Source organism: Ochotona curzoniae, unplaced genomic scaffold (genome assembly GCF_017591425.1).
Source record: "Ochotona curzoniae isolate NIBS_2020 unplaced genomic scaffold, NIBS_Ocur_1.0 contig_3432, whole genome shotgun sequence".
Classification (NCBI taxonomy): Eukaryota; Metazoa; Chordata; class Mammalia; order Lagomorpha; family Ochotonidae; genus Ochotona; species Ochotona curzoniae.
The window spans coordinates 21665410-21688027 of NW_024465859.1; the positions used below are offsets into that span (position 1 = coordinate 21665410).

General features: G+C 60.7%; 1 protein-coding gene across 8 annotated transcripts in view; it reads left to right on the forward strand.

Annotated features, from left to right (window-relative positions):
• DGKZ (diacylglycerol kinase zeta) overlaps positions 1-22618 on the forward strand; it is a 37346-nt gene that overhangs the window by 9520 nt on the left and 5208 nt on the right. For 2 of the 8 annotated variants that reach the window (XM_040980178.1, XM_040980174.1), the window contains exons 1-14: positions 1488-1855; positions 17767-17875; positions 18098-18193; positions 18449-18526; positions 19445-19501; positions 19767-19835; positions 20602-20673; positions 20764-20880; positions 20977-21048; positions 21270-21365; positions 21452-21534; positions 21637-21697; positions 21793-21906; positions 21988-22128. In XM_040980178.1, the coding sequence (XP_040836112.1) occupies positions 1695-1855; positions 17767-17875; positions 18098-18193; positions 18449-18526; positions 19445-19501; positions 19767-19835; positions 20602-20673; positions 20764-20880; positions 20977-21048; positions 21270-21365; positions 21452-21534; positions 21637-21697; positions 21793-21906; positions 21988-22128 (1326 nt within the window). In that variant the 5' untranslated portion in view covers positions 1488-1694. Of the gene's footprint in view, positions 1-1487; positions 1856-16485; positions 17560-17766; positions 17876-18097; positions 18194-18448; positions 18527-19444; positions 19502-19766; positions 19836-20601; positions 20674-20763; positions 20881-20976; positions 21049-21269; positions 21366-21451; positions 21535-21636; positions 21698-21792; positions 21907-21987; positions 22129-22618 lie in introns of those variants that run through there. The other 6 variants (XM_040980175.1, XM_040980176.1, XM_040980171.1 and 3 more) reach the window with 6 other exon arrangements.

Consider the following 22618-nt stretch of genomic DNA (forward strand, 5'->3'; position numbering starts at 1 on the left):
GGAGGCCTGAGCTGTCTGGAGCCTTATGGGTGGGGGAAGCCAAGCCCTCAGGGTCTGAGGACGTTGGGAAAAGTGCCCCCATAGCAGGTGGTTCCAGACACTGGAGGTTTCTATCGCAACGGTGAGGTCTCGCTCGCATAAAGTCAGCACAATTTCTGGCCTTTCCGATTTCTCTCACTCTTGGGAAACTTCCCCAAAGAGCTTCTAGCACCCGAAGCCAGCAGCAAGTCCACTCGAAGATGTCTCTGTCTTCCTCTGGCTGCAGCTGGCGGGCTGGGGCCCCACCTTCCTGCACCCACCTTCTCCAGGCTGCCGGGAAACCGTGACCGGTGGGTTTCCCTGGCTTATTTCTCAGCTCCCAGCCTTGCCTCTTTGTGCCCGGTGAAGGCTGGAAATGGGCAGGTGGAACCCCAGGGGAGAGGATGATGCAGGAAGTAGCTTTACAAGGAGCCCAGCAAGCTGCAGGCGTGGGCAGCAGGCATGGGCATTGGGGTGGCAGGCTTTGGGAAGGGGAAGGACTTGCCCCTGCCCCAGCGTATGGGAGGGCTCTCAGGGTCCTGTTGCCCTTCTTTCAGAGAGGAACGATTTGGGGGGGAGGGGAGGACAACACTGTAGCCTGGATAGGTGTGTGTGTGTGTGTGTGTGTGTGTGTGAGACAAGGTCTGCAGCCCGAGCTCTGGAGTGTATATGTGGGTAAATGGGAGGGAGGCAGTGAAGTAAGGGATATGGAACCTGCAGGTCCACTAAATATTGTGCTGGGGATATTGGACGTGCCTAGGGAATCGGTGAAAGGGTTGGAAGGGTTGGAAGCCTTGGGGAACTGCTGTGGCAAGAGTTCCTGGTGTGAGTTGCCCATCGTTCCTCGTCCAGCGGCTCCGTGGAAGGTCTTTGTCACACACTTAGGGGTCCCTAAGTGACCATGACCTGTTGCGAGGAATGAGCCAGCAAAGCTAAACGTGTGTGCCAGGGGAGGGTGTTTGCCGCAGGTGCAAGAGGTGCGTTGTGTGATTTCTGTTGCCGTGGGTGTGGACCGGGATGGCCAAGGGGGTAAGGGCGGAGATCCATTAAGTGGCTAAGTGGGGACAGCATGTGCAGGAGCCAAATGCGTTCTTGTGGCCTCGAGTGGGAGGAGAGGCGGTGCCAGCTGTCCTCGCGGGGGTGCCCTTGGGAGCTTGAAGGTTGCTGGGAGTGGCGTGGGAGAGCAGGAAGCCGTGCCGGAGCGCGTGCAGCGCCCGCGTGGCAGGTGGCGGATTCCGTGGGATGCAGCCCGACCGGCCCCACGGCTGCGAGGGGCGGGGCCCTCGCTGTCCCCGCCCTCGTCCCCTCCGAGCCCCGCCCCCTCCTCCCGCCCGGGCGGGCTGCAGCGCAGGCCGGTGCCGCCAGAGGGCGCCGCGGGGCCGGGGCCGCCTTGCGGCCGAGGGGGCGTGCTCGGCGGCGGGCAGGCAGCGGCCCGGCCAGCTATGCGGGGTCCTGCGGCCGGGGCCGGCGGCACTTCCTGGAGCGGCGGCGGCGGCGGCCGCTTCCCGGGCACCTGGGCGTGGGGCGCGGGGACGCGCGGCGCGGGGCGGGCGGAGCGAGCGCGCGCCATGGCCGCGGCTGGCGGCGCCGAGCCGGCGTGCTGAGCCCCGGCCGCTCGCCGCGGGCCCGGCATGGGCGTCTCCCGCGGGCCCGCCGCCGGCCGGGGCTAGGGCCGGATGGAGCCGCGGGACGGCAGCCCCGAGGCCCGGAGCAGCGACTCCGAGTCGGCCTCCGCCTCGTCCAGCGGCTCCGAGCACGACGCGGGGCCCGAGCCGGACAAGGCGCCACGGCGCCTGAGCAAGCGGCGCTTCCCAGGTCTGCGGCTCTTCGGGCACAGGTGAGCGGAGGGGAGAACCGGGCACGGGACTCGGGCGGTGCGGGCTGCGGCTGGACGCTGGCACGGCGTGCGTGTATGTGGGGTGTGGAGGTCGTCTCCTGGGCACTGGGCACCGGGCACCGAGCTCGCCCAGCCTGCTAGCGAGCAAGCAGCCCCCCACCCCAAGCCTTGGACACTTGCGGCCCCCAGGATCGGCACGCGCCCCGCTGCTGGAACAGGACTTCTCTGCTCCTCCTGGCAGCTGTGAGGTGTGGGCATGGTGCCCTGTAGCCTTTCCAGGGGACCCAGCTGCCGTCCGTCACCGCATGGCCTCTTGCGGGACGCAGCCCAGTGGGGCACCCTATTTGGCTGTCCGCTCCCTTGACACTGACCCCTTATGCGCTCAGCGTGTTAGGTGTCTCCTTTGGGTAGTGATGCTGGCCACCTCCGACCCAAGCCATGGCAAATGTTAGGCAGTTAGCATCCCTTCCTCCGTCACCCACCTTGCAGTCCTGGCTGATGGCTGAGGGGGACAGCAAGGGGCCGGGGGGCTGTAGTACATGCTGGCTGCCCCAGCCCCCTCCTCCCTGTCTCTTGAAATGTCACCTTCGTGTGCGTGTGATAGTTTGACCAGGGGCTTTGGTGAGGCCCAGGGGCTTGGAAGGGAAAGGGTGTGGGTCGCTGGGGTGCGGCAATGTATGCTGGGCTTGGCTAGCAGGTGCTGCCCGCCTACCCCACCTCCCCCTGGTAAAGTGAGAGCAGGTGCAGCCACATGAGGACCCTGCCTGGCCCCTGGGCTCTTGCCACACTGACCCCTGCCCTCTTCTAGTGGTTAGGAAGCTGGCAGCCAATCAGCTAGGGACCCCAGGGCCACCTCAGACTGGACTCTGACCACTTGGAGGCCACCCAGGGCCCCACTTTCTTTTTTCTGAAGCTGCTCTGGCTTCCTGAGGCTTGACTATCCCCGAACTTTGCTCTCTTCCTCCTGGGGGCTTTGCTGCACCACACCCCTACCTCCACCGTGTCTTCCCCTCCACCCCCGGCGGATTTCTCTTGTTGTGTGTGGGCTGCTGTACTTGGGACAGTGCTGACCTGTATCGAGTGCCTGCCTTGAGCCCAGCCAGCTGCCCCGTGGGTCGCCCAGCCCTTGGAGCGAGCTGTTTCCTCCCCTTAGCAGATGGAGCTCTGTGGGCTTCCGTGTCACAGAAAACAAGGCAGGGAGTGAAGCTGCCAGCACTGTGTTTGTCACCGTGAACCCTGCAAGATGGAACCGTTGACACCCTCTCTGCAGGATGTAGCCCTCGCTGTTCACAAGCACTGAGGGGGAGGGAGGGGCCCGCCAGGGGCTTCCTGTTGCTGCCCACAGGGCTCCTCCGACCTGTGGCTGTGCCCCTTTGAAGGGCACAGCCTTGGCCCTGTAAGGATGAGTGTCAGGCCCTGTTGGGGAGGAAGAGCAGCAGGTGCATTTGTAGTTCCCCACACAAACCAGGAAAGGTGTGGCGTGGGTCTGCATTTTCGTAGGTGAGGAAAACACAGGGTCGCAGAGAGAGGAATCACGGGTCTGGGAGTCCCACAGCAAGGAGGAGGCAGGGTTAGGATTTGAACTTGGCTTGGTCTTCTTCCAAAATCCAATGCCCTACCTCCACAGCAAGGCCCAAGCCCCACGTCACCGTGGTGATTGCCCCGTGTGGGTCTGACTCATCCAGGCTGGCGGCCAGGCCCAGGCCTTTGGTGGAGCTTCCCAGGTGATTCTGCAGTGCGGCCAGGTTCGTGAGGCGCCGTGTTACACCACTCTGGGCATGGCCAGAGAACTGATTGAATGTCTGATGAGACCAGACTCAGCAGCAGCACCCCCTGGGCGTCCGTTCCCTGCTGCCGAGCCCTGTGCCGGGGCCTGGCAGGGTGGAGGTTTGGGAATGCAGAAATCAGTGTGTTGAGAGTGTGTTTCTCCTTTGTGGTGATAACTCCACACCCCTCACCTCCACCCCCGGGGCTGGCCTCCCCTCCTGAGTTGAGGCAGGTGTGGGAGCAAGCAGAAGCACAGCTGCTCTGGGCTCTCCTCTCCATCAAGCTGCTTCCTTTGATCCTCATTCAGCCCTCGGTCTCTGCCCCAGCTCTCTGCTCAATCCTTCGCCACCTCTTGGCTTCTCTGTTGACACCCATTTCCCTCATCCTCCTCCACAAGCCCACACCTCAGTCCTCGAGGCCCAGGGCCCAAAGCTGTGCTGGGAAACCCGCCTCCGGGCCGTGGCTCCCTGGGAGAGCCCCCCAGAAGTCAGCCGTGGCTTTGGCGGGGGTCTGTGGTGGTACAGGGACTGCATTGCCAGCCTCGACTTTGTTCAGGTACGGTCGTTTTCTCTGGTGTCTTCCTCAGAGCCCATCTCTGTCCCCACATCTGGTGTCCACCAGACACGAGTCGGGGCTGCAGTTTGCAGCTCCCTTTTAAAGACGCAGAGCTGAGCTCGATCCCCCCCTTCCTGCTGGTGGTTGCCCCCCCCCCCCCACCTCATCACACCCCAGCCACATCCCATTTCCCTGCTCCTTGCTGGGAACCGTCGTCCCATCTGCCCCCTCTCGAGCAGAGGGAAGGGTCTGCTGGAAGCCTGGGGAAGTCGGATTGTCCTGCAGAACTTGGGGAAGAAAGTGGACTTCCTTCTCGTCCTCTTCCTCCTTCTCCTGAACCCACTAGGAGGGGGACGGCTCCCCTTGCCTCCTCCCAGCAGCCTGGTCTGGACAGGTCCCCACACAGCTGGTGGATTAGCTGGTTTTGTACCCCATGGGCATCAGAAATGACCCGGAACCTCCCGCAGCTAGACAGTAGGAGCCGGAGCCATCTGCCCGTCTGGCCCCTGCCCTTTATCAGACGATCTCAAAATCAGAAGCTCCCAGAGGGCAGGTGACACACCTGTGGAACAAGTCTGAGACAATGGGGCCCCTTTAGAAGGCCACACCACAAGGCCTCAGTGGAGCCCTGTGCTGGAGTCAGAGCCGGCCTGGGGTGCCTGCTGGGCAGCCCGAACAGAGGCAACCCCTGTTTGGGTTGGTTTTGTAATAAGCCTGGAGGGAACCCCTGTCTGTCCGTGGCACCTGAGTGTCTGGAAGCCTCTGGGAGACAGGTGCTCTTAGAGTCCTTAGGTGCCAGCTGCTTTGGGAAGGCCTAGGGAGCCTCGGTGGCTGAGCTGTGTTCCACTAGCTCGTGTGTGCTCCTTGCCCAGGCTAGCCAGGGTTGGGCACCCGGGAGAAGTCTCGCAGTCTCCCTCCACTACAGCACACACCAGTCCCTCAGCTTAGGGGTCAAGGGCGTGATGAGCAATTCTTGTCATTTTCTTTCTGCGCCATAGCCTACAAAGGTCAGGTCCCAGGGTGTGAAGCCAGCCAGCATTCACAGGTCACACAGTAGGGCACAAGAGGGTGTCCTCACTGGCACGGTCGGAGGAGGGAGTGAGAGACTCCTGGGCAGAGAACCTGGGGAAACAGGGGCGGAGCCCGCCTGCCCTGCTGAGCTTCGCAGAGGCCCTCCCTGGATTCTTCAGCGTTCCCCTGAGCCAAGGAGGAGATGGGTAGGCAGTCAGCCAGCCCTTTGGCACAGACTGGACCAGTCCCTAGAAGAAGCCAGTGTTGGTCCCTTCTACCGCCACAAAGGTGAGAGAAGATTTTGGGGTTCAAGACTCCCGCTGAGCAGGCCACCTGTTCTGTAGTAACTCTGCTAAGACACCAGGGGGCTCCAGCTGCTATGGCGAGAGGAAAGTAGGCGGGAAGATTCTCCTTCCTACTTGTCCACCTGCACCTGCTGTGGGTGGACCCTCCTGCCGAAGAGTTACCTGACACTCCTGCTACAAGAACCAATGTGCAGGCAGGCTGGCTTGTGCTTCCACAGCCTCCGCCTCTCCCTTCCAGTCCCTGAGGACTGCAGAGGCCAGTCAGATGGCCTTGACTCTGCGAGGTCTCCCAGCTGGCCAGCGTTTCTCTTGCATTTCCGTGCTGTGCTCCCAGCTCTCAGAGCCTCCCCTCATCTGGTGCTCTGCACCCTGCCCTCTGCATGCCCTCGAAGAGCTGCCACCTGGGTGGTCCCCTGGGTTAGCATGGTGCCCGAGCCAGGGAGGTGTGCACCCACAGCCAGCTGCTTGCTGGCTCCCCTTGTTCCTGGAGCAACTGTGAGTGCTAGGCAGCACACCTCTGTTCCCTTCAGCTGCCTCCTTTGTATTTGCCATTGTGAGGGACCCTGACATTGTGGGTTGTCAGCCCCGCCTTCATCCACCGTGTGGTGACCTGTGGCACTTTGGAAGGCCGGAGCAAGAAGCAGATGCCATTCCATCAGTTTTCCTCTTTGCCACCGCCTTGGTGGAGACTCCAGGGTGTGGGGTTAGGGTGTGAGAGTGGTTTGAGTGAGACCCAGGGCCCTGAGGCCCAGGGAGAGAAGCCAGAGCCCAGGGGAGGGGCAGCCTGTCCGGCCAAGGGAGGCTATTGCTTGGCTTCCTCCGGCCATTAGCAGGCACCAGTTGGCGGGTCCATCCATTTCCTGGGATGGTCGCATCTTTGTAATTGCTCTTCCAATCTCATTGCAGAGGAAGCCAGCGCCCGGCGGGGCTGGGGCTCGCTTGGTGCACTGGAGCTCAGCCCCAGGCCACCCTGCTTGTCAGTTCTGCTGTCTTCATTCCTGGTTGGGCAGGGCCTGAGCAGAGCTTTGAGTGCTCCATGGGATGCGGCGGGGGCGGGGGGGTGGTGATTTTTGCCTTGCAGGAGCCTCCTGAGGTGGTCTAACCTGCTTCCAGGCCCCCAGCTTAGGGGGAAGGAGGTTGCTGGCTGGACTGGGTGGGGAGAATGAGGCCATGAGTGTGTTGCCATGTGGCTGCATCTGGTGCCAAGGGGCAGGTCTGTGGCCCTCAATCTTAACAGGTTCGGGGAGAGCGGTGGGGGGGAGGTGGGCACAAGGCCTGAAGGACCGCTGAAGCCTCCCCAGGAGCCCATGGGATTCCCTGCTTGCTCCTGGCATGCCTGCAGCTTGGAGCTCCCACGTGGAGGCTGCTCCCCTGCCAGGGCTGAGCCCCATCCCAGCAGCTGCTAGAATCGCTGTCTGGGAGCCTGGGCCTGCGCCGCCCACGCCCTAGCTTCTTGCGGGTTAACAGCTTGCTGTCTCTCCGCTCCCCCCACCCTTCCCCAGCCTGCTGACATTTTACAGAGAGGCGGGGGTGGTTGTGAAAGGGGGCAAGCTGGTTCCTGCTCCCCTGCCCACACGGACACCCCACTGGCACCACCTGCCGCCTGCCCACCCACCTCTGGAAGGCATCCCTTGCAGGGGTGGGGGGAGACCCGCTGGCCCCTGCCCTGGGAGGGTGTGGGGTCAGGGCCATGCTGCTGAGATCAGCCTGACAGACTTGGGGCGATCCCAGGCAGCTGCACTGCCTCTAATGGGAGTGGGAAGGGGATCTTCTTCCCAAATGCATTTCAAGGTCCTTTACTCGCACCAGCCGTTGGGAAACAGGCACACCAAGCAATGTTACACTGCCACCGTCCAGCTTGGTCAGGTCTCACATGGTATTTGCTTCGGGTCGGCCGGAGGCGCCCACATCTTCCTCTCCCAGGAGGGAAACCGCAGTCCTGATTTTTGTTGTTGTTGTTGTTGCTGCTCTCTTGCCTATTGTAGTGGATTCCCCGCGATGCCATGTGCTGTGTGTGTGGTGTGTGAGCTTACCTGGGTGTCAGCACTGGTTTGGAGAAGGAGCCGTCCCGAAGTCTGAGCTCTGGGGTGTGCATCTTGACCACGGCGTCTGCAGGGGTGGGGCGTGAAAGGCCAGGCACCCCGAAGCCTGTGCCTCTTAGGGGAAACCGGTGGATGACTTTCATAAATGTCTTGGCATCAACAGAAACTAAGCTTTTAAAAGTCCACTCTCCACACACGTCCTGGTGATGTGCCTCCCAGCCCTTCCTTTGTGTGACAGCGGCTTGCCACTCCAGAGGCCTGCTGGGAGACCTCGGGGCAGGCTGATTTCTGGGCCTTCCATGGTGCCCACTCCTGCTTACCCTTCCATGCCCACGAGTGTGCGCTCACGGGTGTGTGTCTCAGCCAGGGGACATGTCGCCCAGCTGTGTCCCCAGCCGTGGTCATCCCCATTGCTGCATCTCTGGAACTGTTTCCTGTCTGTGGACATCTGTAAACTGAGGGGCCAGTCAACACGAGCACAGCCTGGGCCTCTTCGGGGCAGGGTGGGCATAAGCCCCGATGAGAGGGGAGGAATTCAAGAGGCTTAGCTTGAGGTCAGGTCTTCTCAGGGTCTTCAGAGCCTTTGTGTCCAGGTGCAGGGCCAAGACCTCGGGCCCCTGGGACTACCCCCCACCCCAGTTCGGGGGTCAGGTCTTGCTTGGAAAGTAAGGAGACCCCTGTGGGAGAAATACATGATGGGGCAGCATGGGGATGCTCAGGGATCCTGGTTGGGAGGTTTAGAAGCTGGGGAGGGTGCAGCATGTCAGATGGTTCGGAGGAGGGAGTTAAATTTTGAATGAGGGGTTGGGAGGGAAGGCAATGCCAAGCAGATGGGGACTGGGAGGCCTGGCTGACACAGGAGAAGGTAGAGAGCAGGCACTGTCACCAGAGAAGAGTGGGGCCAACTGTGGAGCTGTGACCAAGGGACCCTAGCGGCATGGCGTGTGTGGGGGCGGGGAGGGAGTCAGCTTACGTCTGGGAGGCAGAGCTGCCCGTCAGCTGCCCACAGCACCCCACCTCCGCCAGGCTGGGCCTGGACCATTACCCTTCTCTACGTCCACTCCTCAAGGCACACTGCCACTTGTAGGCCCTAGAGGTGCCCTGATGGGCGTTCCAGGTCCCCAAGACTCAGTATGGCAGGGAACATAGACTTGTTAACTGGGGCTTGTGTCCTGGAATAAGGACCTGGGGAAGGCTAAGCATGGGAGCACTGAGTCCCCTGGGAGTGGGGATGAAGGAGCTGAGCCATCTCTTCCAGGGGAATGGATGAGGAGGCAGTGTTCATGCCTGGAGAGCGGACTACAGGGCCCCCTGCTGCACAAGGGGCAGGAAGGGTGGGCTCCGGGGACTTCCCGAACCTCTCTGTGCCTTGGGCTCCTCCCCTGTAACATGTAGAGACAGAAGTGAGGACTGTGGTGCCTGTATCAGTCTGCAGAGATTGATACAGGTGTGAGAGGAGGCTGGGAGCCCTATCACTGCCAGCCCTGGGCTGGCCTTTTTTTTTTTTTTAATTTATTTTCTTGTTGTTGTTAGAAAGGCAGATTCATGGAGAGGAGACAGAGAGAAATATCCATCCTCTGGTTCACACCCCAAGTGGCCACAATGTCCAGAGCTGAGCTGATTTGAAGCCAGGAGCCAAGAGCTTCTTTCGGGTCTCCCATGTGGTTGCAGGGTCCCTAGGCTTTGGGCCGTCCTCAGCTTCTTTCCCAGGCCACAAGCAGGGATCTGGAAGGGATGTGGAGCAGCCAGACTCAAGGTGGCCTTTCCCACTACACCACAATGCTGCCTGTACAACCCCCCTTTCTTCTCCACCTGCCACCCTCCTTCCCAGGACTTTGTATTTTGCTCAGCTGAATGGTGGGGAGCCAGTAACTGCCTGTGGGTTCTGGGAGAGGAGTCCTGAGAGCAGCTGGAGGCTGGTGCAGCCCACAGATAACACCCCAAAGCCTGGCTGGGGGCAGACCTGAGAAGGCAGGGCCTGGGACCCACCCAGCTCCCTTCATGCCTGCCCCCCACCGAGAGTCTGGATTGATCCCAGACCCAGCATTCCAGGTTTTCTAAGGAAAGCTTGGAGAACTTAAAGGTGGCGGTGACCTCCAGCTCTTATTCTTTTTTCTTTTCTTCTTCTTCTTTTTTTTTAAGATTCATTTATTTTTACTGAAAAGGTAGATTTACAGAGAGGAGAGACAGAAAGATCTTCCATCACTGACTCACTCCTGGAAAGTGGCCACAATGGCTGGACCTGAGCCATTCCAAAGCCAGGAGCTGCCTCCAGGACTCCCAAACAGGTGCAGGATCTGAAGGCTTTGAGCCGTCCTCGACTGCTTTCCCAGGCCACAGGCAAGGAGGCTGGGTGGGAAGTGAAGCAGCCGGGACATGCACTGGCGCCCATATGGGATCCCAGCATGTGCAAGGCGAGGATTTAGCCATGGAGCCATCATGCCAGGCCCCAGCTCTTATTCTTGGGGTCTTCTGGAGGAGAGGGGCTGGCCGATTCCCCGAAACACTGGTTGTTGCTTTCTGCTGGTGCCCAGCAAGGAGAAGTGGCCTGCGCTTGTGGTCCCGCCTTGGTTGTGGTGCTCAAGGTGGAAGAACCCCTTCCTTCTCTCCCCTCGAGGCTCTGGCCCTCATGCCGTGGAATTCCCTCTTTCTTCCTCCTAGGTGGACCGGTGGTAAACACTGCTTTGCTTGCCAGGCCTCTCGCTGGCCATGCCAAGGCGCACTCCCCTTGTGTGTGCAGCCCCCGGTCCACGCCCTACCCTGAGAGTCTGTGGTCTGCTGGGGGAACGAGTCCCATGGAGCTGAAGGAATCAGGTCTCCCAGGGGTCTGACTGCCGAGCGGCCACCTGGGTGGTGCACAGTTGTCAGCAGAAGGGACGTCCTGTGGGCCGGAGCAGCTGTGAGCAGGCGGGATTTTTGGCACCAGGTGGGGGGGAGGACAGCATTCTTGGCAGATGGTGTGCCAGGTGCAGGGACCCAGGCGTGATCCGGGCACCGCTGCCACTCTGGTCACTCTGTTAGACCCAGGATGCCGAAGCAAAGGTGGTTACTGCCACAGGGACATGCGTCAGGGCGGGAGCCCCACGTGCTTTCTGCACTCCCGGTAGGGCAGGAAATGCAGTGAAGAGGCTTACTTTTAGGAATCTAGACTGTCGAGTGGGTGCCATCTCTAGTATGGGATGTAGAGAAATTTGAAAGCCCCAGAAGGCACTGCTACCACATGAATCTGTGCTGTGGACAAGCCCGTGGTGCTGGCCTCTTCATCTTAAGGAACCCAGTGCTTCCTGGGGCTCTCAGCAGAGCCAGTTAGACCTGGGCACCTGGCAGACATGTTCTCAAAACTGAATGAAGGAGGGTACTGCCAGTTCCAAAATAGTATCAGTTTTGTTGCCAACTCTGGAAGCCCTGGATCCACCTTCTAGGGCGGCCTCCCCAAGGAGCTCAGCTGTCACAGCGGGTGTAAGGTGTATGGTGTACGGTGTAAGTAGCAGTAGCATGCAGCCTTAGCGTGTCAAGCAAGCACTTGCAAGTACTGCCTGACTCAGTAAACCAGCACTTCTCAGTGCCTGGTGCTCAGGGCTAACATTTCAAAATGCTGGGTACACCAGTGAGAGGTTCATTGATAACAGTTTCAGGTTCCACCTTCCAAGTACACTTTTTTTTTTCTAAACCAGAAAGCTACTTTCCACAGGGTGCAGATACTGTATCATTGTGGGTTTTTTTTTTTTTAAGATTTATTTATTTTTATTACAAAGTCAGATATACAGAGAGGAAGAGAGACAGAAAAGATCTTCCATCCGATGATTCACTCCCCAAGTGACCGCAACGGCCAGTGCTGTGCTGATCTGGAGCCAGGAACCAGGAACCTTCTCCAGGTCTCCCACACGGGTGCAGGGTCCCAAGGCTTTGGGCCGTCCTCGACTGCTTTCCCAGGCCACAAGCAGGGAGTTGGATGGGAAGTGGAGCTGCCGGGATTAGAACCAGCGCCCACGTGGGATCCTGGAGCATGCAAGGCGAGGACTTTAGCACCTAGGCCACACCGCCAGGCCCCCAAGTAAACTTTTAAGAAACCGCTGCTTGTCGTCCTTTGGTGTGGGAGCCAGGAAGGTAGTCCAGAACGCCCTGGGGAAGCCGTTTGCCCCATGCCCCGCTTTCCCCCCTGTCTGTAGGCAGCAGTGTTTTCTTTTTGCTTCAGCCTGGGGCAGCCTGGGCTGCAGACTGATGGCCCTTCGTCAGGGACATGTCGCCTGAGGACCAGCACCTCCTCTGAAGCTGGATGGTAACGCCATTGGCAAAAGCCTAACACAGCATTTACATTGGCTTTGTTTATTTGTTTTGTCTTACAAGACATGATTTGTTTTCCATCACTTTTATTTATGCTAAGACGTAGCAGTTTTAATTGTCTTTAAACAAGTGAATAGATAACTTTCAACACTTCACAGTTTTAATTTCTGATAGGGTCATCCTTACCCCAAAAGGAAATCCTTTGGAATCGTCCATACTGTTTAATAGTGGGAAGAGCTTTGCTGTTCTTGGGCAGTGTGCTGGCTACCACTGTAGGGCCGTGAGCCAGGGTGTGTGGGAAGTGGCATTCAGGCAGTATGTGGACTACACAGCCAGCCAGCCTCTCTGGGGCATCCTACAGTTTGGCATGATCCAGGGTACACCTGCAAACCCACACCTACCCCTCTGCAGAGCCCGAGTTCCCAAACTCTGGAGCCCACCCACACGGGCTGCTTCCGCAGCCCAGGCACTGACCAGCCAGCCTCCTGTCTGATCATGCTGCTGAAAGGGCCGAGTTGGGAAGCTAGCATTCCACAGGTCTTGGTCTGTGTTCTCTCCCGTGGAGCCGGCGGGCTTTGCTGCTGCAGAATCTAGAGACCCAGTAGTCAGTCGCAGGCCATGAGAGGCGGCCCACCAGCTCAGCTTTCCCTCCCCATTCCTTTGGCTGTGGCACATTCCAGGATCTGTGGACCCTGGACCTTCTGCCTGGCTGCTACCCACCCACCCGCCTGTCCGCCTGCCTGCCTGCCTGCTGCAGAGCCGGGAGCTGCCGCTGGGAGAGGAAGTGCAGTCGGTTACAGTGGGGCTATTTTCATAACGGCTGTCAGGCTGGGGGGGGGGGGAGGCGGGGGAGAGGAGGGCGGGGAGGGAGAGGGGGCAGGGGAGCAGCCAGTGCTGCTCGCTCTCCAAACTAGGAGTTGCTCCTCTGAGGCCAGCAGCCTGGAACGGGAGTCTGGAACGGGAGCCTGTCGGCCCGCAGAGACCCCACCTGCCTGTCCACCTCCTTCCTGGTGCCCTGCCCTCCGGATCAGGTCAAAAGAGGCTTCTCCAGCTCTCCCTGTCCTCCACCCCTTCCCTCCTGGGTCTGCCTGGGGGTCCTCTCAAGCTCCTGCCCCTAGGCTGTGGTCAGGCCCACCTGCTGCCCCGCGGGCATTGTTTCATTCTGTCATGTCTGTGTCCCCTTAGTGAGTAGAGGCCTGGCCATCCTTAGGACCCTTTCTCCTTTCCCTTCCCCTCCCCCTTCCCCTTCCCCTCCATCGCTGGGCTGTGGGAGCTGAGGAACCAGAGGTGACCTCTGGCTCTCAGTCCCCTGGGGAGGCTGGGCCGGTGGGGACTGCCTCAGTCCCTGGGAGGAGTGAGCGCTCAGCGTTCAGTGTGAGCTGCCCTGGGGCGGAGGCAGCCCTGGGGTGCCAGGCACAGAGCAGATCCCAGGTGGCCCAGGCTGCCTGGCTTGGCTCTGTTTGGCCCATGGTGGCTGGTGGCCCTCCTGGTGCTCCTGTTACCTTTCTGGGCAGAGACGGGGCAACATCCTGGCCCCTGGGTGTGCGTCAGCTGTCCGGGGGTCTCCCAACCATGGGCAACCCCCTCCTGCTTTTCAGATGAGAATGCCACTAAGGCTGGCTGGTCTGGCCAGGGTAGGCATAGTGCATGTAGGACTTGGGCGCCTGGACTCTTGATTTGCAGTTGGCATGAGGTGTAAGTGGTCTGGGTCAGGGCAGCCAGGAGCCCTGCCATTCGGTGACCAGGGCTGCCTTCAGGCCGGCTCGCCCCCGCTGGCAGGTGCCTCTGCCCAGGCCTGTACCTGGCCCATCTCTGTCAGGGGCACCAAGTCCTCTCAGAAACCCTGCCAGCTAGAAGTCCTCACCTACCCTGTCAACTTGAGTGGCAGGCCCCCCATAGTTGGGGGGACAGGGGCAGCTGTTTTGCTGCGCTCTCTGTATTAGAACCCATGGGGTCTCCTCGAGGGACCTGGGCAGCTCCCAGGTGGTGTGTTGGGGATTGTAGGCCCTGCAGGGCTTGGGAGAAGCCTCTCTTGGGGCAGCAGGAGGGGGAGGGAGGATAGGAAGTAGCAGTCAGGCGGCTGCTGGCCAGAGTAGAGGGTAGAGGTTTCTATGGACACCAGAGACACAGGAAGCATGGGACCTGGAGGTGGGGGTGCTTTGTGGGACAGACACTTCCTGTCAGGCTTCTTAGACAGACAGGGAAACTGAGGCTTGTAGCCCCCAGCCTGGCTGTGTGTTGGGGTGTCCCGTCTGGCAGCTGAGGGCCCTCCTGAGTAGATATTGGACTTGTCCCCCCATCAGTGTGTGGGGTCAGCAGGTACCATGGGAGATGGTCTTGGCTTCCTGTCACCCTGCAGGACCGGCCCTCGCCGCAGCACCTCCCCCCCACAGACTGTGGCCTTTTGTTTTCTGGGTGACACCAGCATCAGGCGGTGTGTGTCCGGGTGACTAATCTCCGGGCTGGGCAGCTGTCGCCGAGTGGCCTGACCAGACAGGCGGGGAGTGCTGATACTGTGTGGAGACCAGCCCAGACCTCAGCAGTGGCAAGCGGCAGGTGGCCGGCAGTGAACCCTGAGCTCCTGGCTGGGACAGGGAGCAGACCTGAGGCAGGCAGGGAGGCAGGCCAGCCTGGCCTCAGGTCCTGGAGCCAGCAGGCATGGTGTGATGCCTCATCGGGCCCCACAGCTCTGTAACATCTCCTTCCTCAGGTGGTGGCAGGGAATGCTAGGCTGCTGACGCAGCGGGTATTTAGTCAGTGGGATTGTCCAGTCCCCTTCCCTGCCCTTCTCACCCCATGCCAGCTGCACAGGCTGGGATGGAAGATTGCTGTGCTCCGTCTCAGGAGGAGGGGTAGGCCGCGCGGGCTCCTCCCTGGTCCTGGGTTCTCCCAGCAGGCTGCAGCATGGCACATCACCTGTTCCTGGAGTGCTGGTGGCTGATGAGGCGTCACTGCCGTGTGCGGAGGTTGCAGCAGAAAGCCGGGTGCGCCCACCTCGGGACTGCCCTTCTGAGCAGCTAGACTGGCACACGAGGGGACACTGTGTGGAATCTGAGCTCTGGCCAGCCCTTCTCCCGGGTATCAGCAGCACCTAGGGATTCTGCCTGGACGGAACCCCAGGGCTGGGAAACCCTGAACCCTGCTTCTGCAGCTGCACTTGCCTTGGTCCTGGGAGCGCTGTTCCATACCCCCAACCCGCACCTGACCTACAGCTGCCAGCCCAAGCTACAGGCCAGCAGCAGGTCAAGGAGTAGGGTGGGGATGGGGAGAAGGTGCTAGATCTGGGCCCATCATCTCCAGTTGAGCCTTCCTGCATACCTGCCTTGTGTCCCCACACCAGACTTCCACTAACCCTGTCGGTAGCACAGCTATTTCTCCTGCCAGCTCCATTCCTACCCCCCCCCACACCCAGGCTCAGGGACATTAAGGACAATTGATGGAGGATATGGGGGACCCCAGAACCATGAGCCATATTCCTGCTTGCTTGGGAGGAGAGGTGCAGGTACCATAGGCCTGATCATACAGCTATGGAGGAGGCAGGGAGGGAGGAGTGAGCTGACCGAGGGAGCAGAGCAGAAGTGCAACCAGGGGAAGAAGGGACTGCAGGCAGCTTCGAGTCAGCATGAGACTGGGCTGTGGAGCCAGAAGTGCCTCCTATGTGGGGTGTCCATGCTGTGCCCTGCAGAAAGGCCACACAGCAGTGGCACTTGCATGTGTGCACAGAGCCGGGCATGCCTCCTGCCAAGCCTCCAGGTGCACATGCGCCTCCAGAGCCCTGGGCATCCTCTGAGCAAAGGCTGGAGTGGCTCCTGGGAGCAGATTCCAGCTCTTGGAAGCCTGCCCTCCTTCCCGAGGGCCTTTAGCTACCCCACCCCCCAGCCATGCCAAGTGCTGAGAACATCAGGTGGTAGCAGGATGAGGGTCCTGTGCGGAGGGCATCGTTGCCTTGTCCCAAGTTGGTCTGCGCCCACCATTTTTCAGGGGTAAGCAGGGTCTCCGCCCATCTGGAACTACAGGCCGTCCTGGGCCCTCAGGATGTTTGCACTCTCAGGTCTTTTATTTATTTACTTATTTTTAAGATTTATTTTTGTTGTAAGGCAGATTTACAGAGAGAAGTAGATACAAAGAGAGATTTTTCTGTCCATTTGTTCATTCCCCAAGTGATCGTAACAGCCAGAACTGACTGAGCCAATCCGAAGCCGGGAGCTTCTTTGGATCTCCCGCACGGGTGCAAGCTTTGGGCCGTCCTTTATTGCTTTCCCAGGCCACAAGCAGGGAGCTGGATGGGAAGTGGGGCCACTGGGATTAGAACCGGCGCCCGGCGTGTGCAAGGCGAGGATTTAGCCACTGAGCCATCTCTCTGGACCCACTCTTAGGTCTTTTTTAAAGATTTATTTATTTTTATTGGAAAGGCAGATATATAGAGAGTAGAGACAGAGAGGAAGATCTTCTGTGTGATGATTCACCCTCTAAGTGGCCACAACAGCCGCAGCTGAGCTGATCCAAAGCCAGGACGCTGTTCCAGGTCTCCCACATGGGTGCAGGGTCTCAAGGCTTTGGACTATCCTCGACTGCTTTCCCAGGCCACAAGCAGGGGGGATATGGATGGGAAGTGGAGCTGCCGGGATTAGATCCAGCACGCATATGGGATCCTGGCACATGCAAGGCGAGGACTTTAGCCACTAGGCTACCTCGCCAGGCCCCACCCTTAGGTGTTTTACATCTTTTTTCCGTCATATTCTTGCAAGGAGTAGGGGAGGAGTGTGTCTATACACTGGTGCCTGGGCAGAGGCTCTGGGTGGCCAGGCTTGCCAGGAAGCGTCCATGTGGCCCCAGATGCTGTGACCATGGAGGCCACAGCCACGGCAGCCCTCATCCCTCACTCTGCTGCTCTGCTCTGGGGTGCAGGCTGGGAGCCAGCAAGCTACCCCTCTCCCTCTCTTGACACTGCTGGTCTCTGTACCCCACAGCCGCCCGCCCAGCCACCCCTGCTCATGGAGAACTTCTTTAGGAGACATTTCCGGCGGAAGGCTCAAGGTGCTGGAGAGGGGCCCCGGCGGCCCAGCAGTGTGGGGCTGCCTACGGGCAAGGTCAGGCGCCGCTCCTCAGCCGGACAGGCGTCCTCCTCACTGGCCCAGAGGCGCCGCTCCAGTGCTCAGCTCCAGGGCTGCCTCCTGGGCTGCGGCGTTGGGGTTGGAGGAGTTAGTGGCAGCCGCCGCAGGCGCTCCAGCACCGCACCCCCAGCCTGCAACCCCCGCTTCGTCATCAAGGAGGTCCCCAGCTCACAGGCTGCCAGTGTGGGGGCCCAGCTGCTGAGGTCACCCCTGCTGTTTGCTGGACTTTTGGGTATGCAGGAAGAGGAGGAAGAGGGGGTCGAGAAGGAAGATGTCACAGCGGGGGCATCGAGTGCCACCCAGCCAAACCCCAAAGCAGCGGGGCATCCACGGCATTGGGGCGCATGCCCGCGGCTACAGCTGCCACGCTGCCTGCGCCGGGCCTCCTCCCACCTGCTCCCCGCCGACGTGGTGTATGACTGTGCCCTGTGGGGCCTGCACGGCTACTATCGGCGCCTCAGCCAGCAGCGGCTTGCAGGCCAGCACCCAGGCCCCGGCGGCCGAAGAGCCTCCTGTGCCTCAGCAGGCCCCGCACTGCCCACCCGCGTGCGGCCACTGTCCCGCAGGCGCCAGGTAGCCCTACGGCGCAAGGCAGCCGGACCCCAGGCCTGGAGCTCCCTGCTTGTGTAGGTACAGCTGCGGCCAGCGGAGTGAGTGGCACAGCTCCACAGGGGCTGGCATGGGGCACAGAGCCTGAGCCAGTGTTCCTCGCTCAGAGGGTCTCTGGGTCCAGCCACCATGAGGGCAGGGACCCAGGTGGTGGGGGAGGAAGGAGAGTCCATGAGGACTCCGCTGCACCCCCCCACCCGCCTCAGCTGTCCCCTTTCCTGCAGGAAAGCCATCACTAAGTCGGGCCTCCCGCACCTGGCACCCCCTCCTCCAGCCCCTGGTGCCCTGTGTGGCGAGTCTGAGCGGCAGATCCGAAGCACCGTGGACTGGAGCGTGAGTAGTGGGCAAGGGGTGGGAGGGGAGGTGCTGTGCCTTGGCCATGGGGCAGCTGGGGGTAGAGGGCAGAAGTGCAAGAGGGAGCGGCTGGGAGAGGAGCTCCTGGGCCCTCCTGTGTACGTGCATGATCCAGTCTGAGTAGGGGCGGCAGGAGAGGGCTGTTTGACAGGGTGGGACCGAGCTGCCTGCAGGCACTCAACCTTCTGTCCCGTGCTCCAGGAATCAGCAACATATGGGGAACACATCTGGTTCGAGACCAACGTGTCAGGGGACTTCTGCTATGTTGGGGAGCAGTACTGTGTAGCCAAAATGCTGGTGAGTGCCTGCTGTGCAGCCTGCTGCCCCCTGGTGGCAGAGCAAGGGCTGTCGCCCTTGTCTGCCACCAGTAGCCACAGCCCTTCCTGGGGAGGTGGGAAGCAGCTACCCCCTGCCCCCCAGCTCTCTGCTGACAGCCAGGAGATGCCCGGCCCCAGACAAAGGGGGGCATGGCAGTGCAGAGGGTGTTTCTGCCTGCCCACGGAAGCTGTTCCTCCAGGGGAGCTACCCAGGCCCTCCCTTTCTGTCCCACAGCAGAAGTCAGTGTCACGGAGAAAGTGTGCAGCCTGCAAGATCGTGGTACACACCCCCTGCATCGAACAGCTGGAGAAGGTGTGTGGCTGCCTACCCCTTCCCACTGTCCCTTGGGGACCAGAGCACACATGGGCCCTGTATACTAGCATCGCCTGCTAGGAGTGACCCAGCCAGCGTGGTGCAGCAGAAGCCAGGACAGCGCCAGCCTCCGGACGCTGGCACTTAGTTCCTACCTTTCCCAGCCCACCCCACCGGGCTGGTTCCCCACCCCCAGAACAAGCCAGGCACAGAGGGCTCAGTTACTGAACACGGGCCTCTGTTGTTTTATCACATCCAAGGCAGGCTTTGAGATGAGTTTGCTGTGGTTGGGCTGGTCCTGTGTCACTCTAGAATCTGGCTCTGTGCCCACACACCGCCTCTGTGGAGATCTCACCTACCTGGGGGCCGCTGTCCATGGCGTGTGTGCAGCTGGCGTGTGTCTGCATGCCATGCTTTGGCAGGAAGGCTTCAGGGATGGGGCGGGGCAGGGGTTTGCACAGGAGTTCAGGGCTCTCCACTTGCAGAAAGCTTAGTGCTGGGAATGGTGTGAACAAGGCCAGTGCGGAGGCTCCCCCAGCTCCAAGCTGTGAAGTGACCGCTTCGGGGCAGCACTAGGGATGGAAAGCTAAGACAGAATCACAGTCCTAGGCGTCATGGAACCTGTGTCTAAGGCAGAAGGGAGCAGCCCTGGACCTGGCCAGCAAGGGGGTATGCAGGCCTGTACCAACTGCCTCTGTTCACCCAAATTGGCACCCAAGGCAGACAGAAGCTTGCATCCTCCCCAGTTCTTGGAGAGGAAGGAAAGGCCACCATGGCTGCTGGCTATCTGGTGCTGTGATGGCTCCCTGGGGAGACTTGGGACACTCCTTACAGGAGGGTGGCTCTGGGTGCCCGTCCTGATGGTGGTGGCCAGACTCCTGGTCCTCAGGGTCTAACCTAGCGGTCACTATCTCACAGATAAACTTCCGCTGTAAGCCATCCTTCCGGGAGTCGGGCTCCAGGAATGTACGCGAGGTAGGCCTATCCCTGCAGTGCTGCACGGGACCAGCAGGCGGCCCCAGGGAGCGAGGTCCCCCATGGTGAAGCCAGGCTGGCAGGGCGCTGGACCTGCCTGGTGGTCCTGCCTGCTGCTTTCCAGGTCCCCTGTAGCTCGACCTCCCCTCCTCACCAAGTGTGCCGGACCGCAGAGAGCTGTCCAGAGCCACAGCCCTCCGTGCTGGTGGGTGGAGGGGGCTGGGCCATACCTGCCCACTCACCACAGTGACTCTTCTCTACCCAGCCAACCTTCGTGCGGCACCACTGGGTGCATAGGCGGCGCCAGGACGGCAAGTGCCGGCACTGTGGCAAGGTGAGGGCTCTCCTCTTCCCCCAACAGCCACGCCAGCATCTGCCTGGGTGCTCCACTGCTGATCATAGCCCCAGAGCACACAGCTCCAGGCTGAGCAAGGCAGGAAGGTGTGCCCAGCTGGGCCGGAGCCCCCAAGACACACCCCGTGCCGTGTCCCCCAGGACACCATTCATGATGGGATCTTTCACTTCCCTGCTTTTGCTACTTTTTTTTCCTCAAAGATTGATATTTTTTTTAAGAGTTGTAGAGGGAGAGGTACCTTCCATTCACTGATTCACTCAACAGGACTGAGCCTAGAACTCTGTTCAGGTCTCCTATGTGGGTGCAGGGCCACCAGCATGTAGGTGTTCTACTTGAACTGGCGCACATCTAGGATGCCAGTGTCGCAGGCTTAACCCACCACACCACAGTGCGACCCCTGCGGCTCTGCTTGTTGTTCTGCCCCTTAGCATCAGCTTGCCTGGTACACGGTCAGCCCTTGGCAGGGGGTCAGGGAGGAGGGAGTGGGCTGTGGCCACCCTGCAGGGCCTCAGCAAAACGCAGCTGCACCCCAGGCTTTGCCAGTACCCCTAGAAGGGCACAACCCTGGCCAAGCAGCCCCAGTCTCAGGGCTTATCCTGGCGGCTGTGGAGTCGGCCTTTTAGTTCTGAAAAGTGCTTAGTTTTCCCCAACTGAAACGAAGTTGACAACCAAGGGGGAGGCTGGCCCTTCTGCCCCAGGCAACCCCATGCCCAGCCACCTTGTTCCCCCACCCCAACCCCCCCAGGGCTTCCAGCAGAAGTTCACCTTCCACAGCAAGGAGATTGTGGCCATCAGCTGCTCCTGGTGCAAGCAGGCCGTGAGTGTGCGCCCCATCCAGGCCCTGACGCCCACCCACCCGATGCCCCGCCCCTCGTTGCTCAGCCTCCGCCCTCCCTCTGTCCTTCAGTACCACAGCAAGGTGTCGTGCTTCATGCTGCAGCAGATAGAGGAGCCATGCTCGCTGGGGGTGCACGCGGCCGTGGTCATCCCACCCACCTGGATCCTCCGCGCCCGGAGGCCCCAGGTAAGTTGTGCCTGTGGCTGTGGCCGCCCCTAATGTGCTCGGGGTCTTGCCAGTCGTCCACCTTGTCACCACTGCCCCCTTCCACTTCCCTCACAGAACACCCTCAAGGCGAGCAAGAAGAAGAAGCGTGCGTCTTTCAAGAGGAAGTCCAGCAAGAAGGGGCCCGAGGTCAGCCACAGCGCCAGCCCCGGGTCTGCAGGGGGAGGGCTGGGTGATGCCAGCTCAGCCATGGGCGGGTCCCTATGGGCTTGAGGGGCCTGTGTGCCGCCAGGTGTGTGCTGAGGGCTGTGCGGGATGCACCCGAGGGTGTGCCAAGGGGGCTGGAGAGCCACCCTTGGCCTGCCCAGGAGGGAATGGGAAGGCGCCTCATGGGTGGTCTGTCTCCCAAGGAGGGCCGCTGGAGACCCTTCATTATCCGGCCCACCCCGTCCCCCCTCATGAAGCCCCTGCTGGTGTTTGTGAACCCCAAGAGTGGGGGCAACCAGGTGAGTACCCCTTCAGCTTGCTTGCCTGTTGCCATGACCGCACACCTCTCCCTGGCTCCAGCCCCACCCCTGTCCGACACTTGCAGGGCGCCAAGATCATGCAGTCCTTCCTCTGGTATCTCAACCCCCGGCAAGTGTTCGACCTGAGCCAGGGAGGGCCCAGGGAGGCGTAAGTGCTCATGGGGCACAGGGGTGGGACGGGGCGCACGGCTGGGTCCCAGGCCATGTGTGGCTCCTGTCCCAACCCCATTCCTGTCACTTCCCGCTCCAGGCTGGAGATGTACCGCAAAGTGCATAACCTGCGAATCCTTGCTTGCGGGGGTGACGGCACAGTGAGTTCTGCTCCTGGGGTCTTGGGGGGCGCTGCAGGGGGAGTTGTAGCCCTAGCCTGGTGCTCCCCTGGGCCTGACCCTGTCTCTGCCTCCAGGTCGGCTGGATTCTCTCCACCCTAGACCAGCTCCGCCTAAAGCCGCCACCGCCTGTTGCCATCTTGCCGCTGGGGACCGGCAATGACCTGGCACGCACCCTCAACTGGGGCGGGGTGAGCACCCTTGTGAAGATGGGTGTGTGGCTGGGCTCGCTGCCAGCAAGGTGGGCTCACTGCCCGCTTCCCCCCTGGCAGGGCTATACAGATGAGCCTGTCTCTAAGATCCTGTCACATGTGGAGGAGGGGAACGTGGTACAGCTGGACCGCTGGGACCTGCGGGCAGAGCCCAACCCTGAGGCCGGGCCCGAGGAGCGAGATGATGGCGCCACCGACCGGGTGGGTCCGCTGGCCGCCCCCGCGGGGTCCTGGGACTCTGGGTGCTCTCTGACTGCAGATGTCGCCGTTTCCCCTAACCTTGGGAGTCAGGGCCATGGGCTCTAAGATGGGTTTATTTCAAAGAAAGAGAAGAGGCAGACCCTTTCTACCCGCTAGTACACTCCCCAGTTGGCTGCAATGGCTGGGGCTGGGCCAGGCCAAAACCAAGAGCTCGGAGGTTCTTCCTGGTCTACCATGTGAGTGGCAGGAACCCAAGCACTCCGGCCATCTTCCGCTGCTTTCCCAGGTCCATTAGCTGGGAAGTGGATCAGAGGTGGAACAGCTGGGAATTGAGTCTGTCTGTATATGCCAGTAATGCAGGCAGCATGTTGACCGGCTATGTCACAGCACTGGCACCCAGATGGGTTTCCATTCAGCCACTGGCAGGCACTATTTTAGGCAGTAAACAGAGCAGCCACCTCCTTCAGTGTGTCTGGGAGCAGTGCTGGGG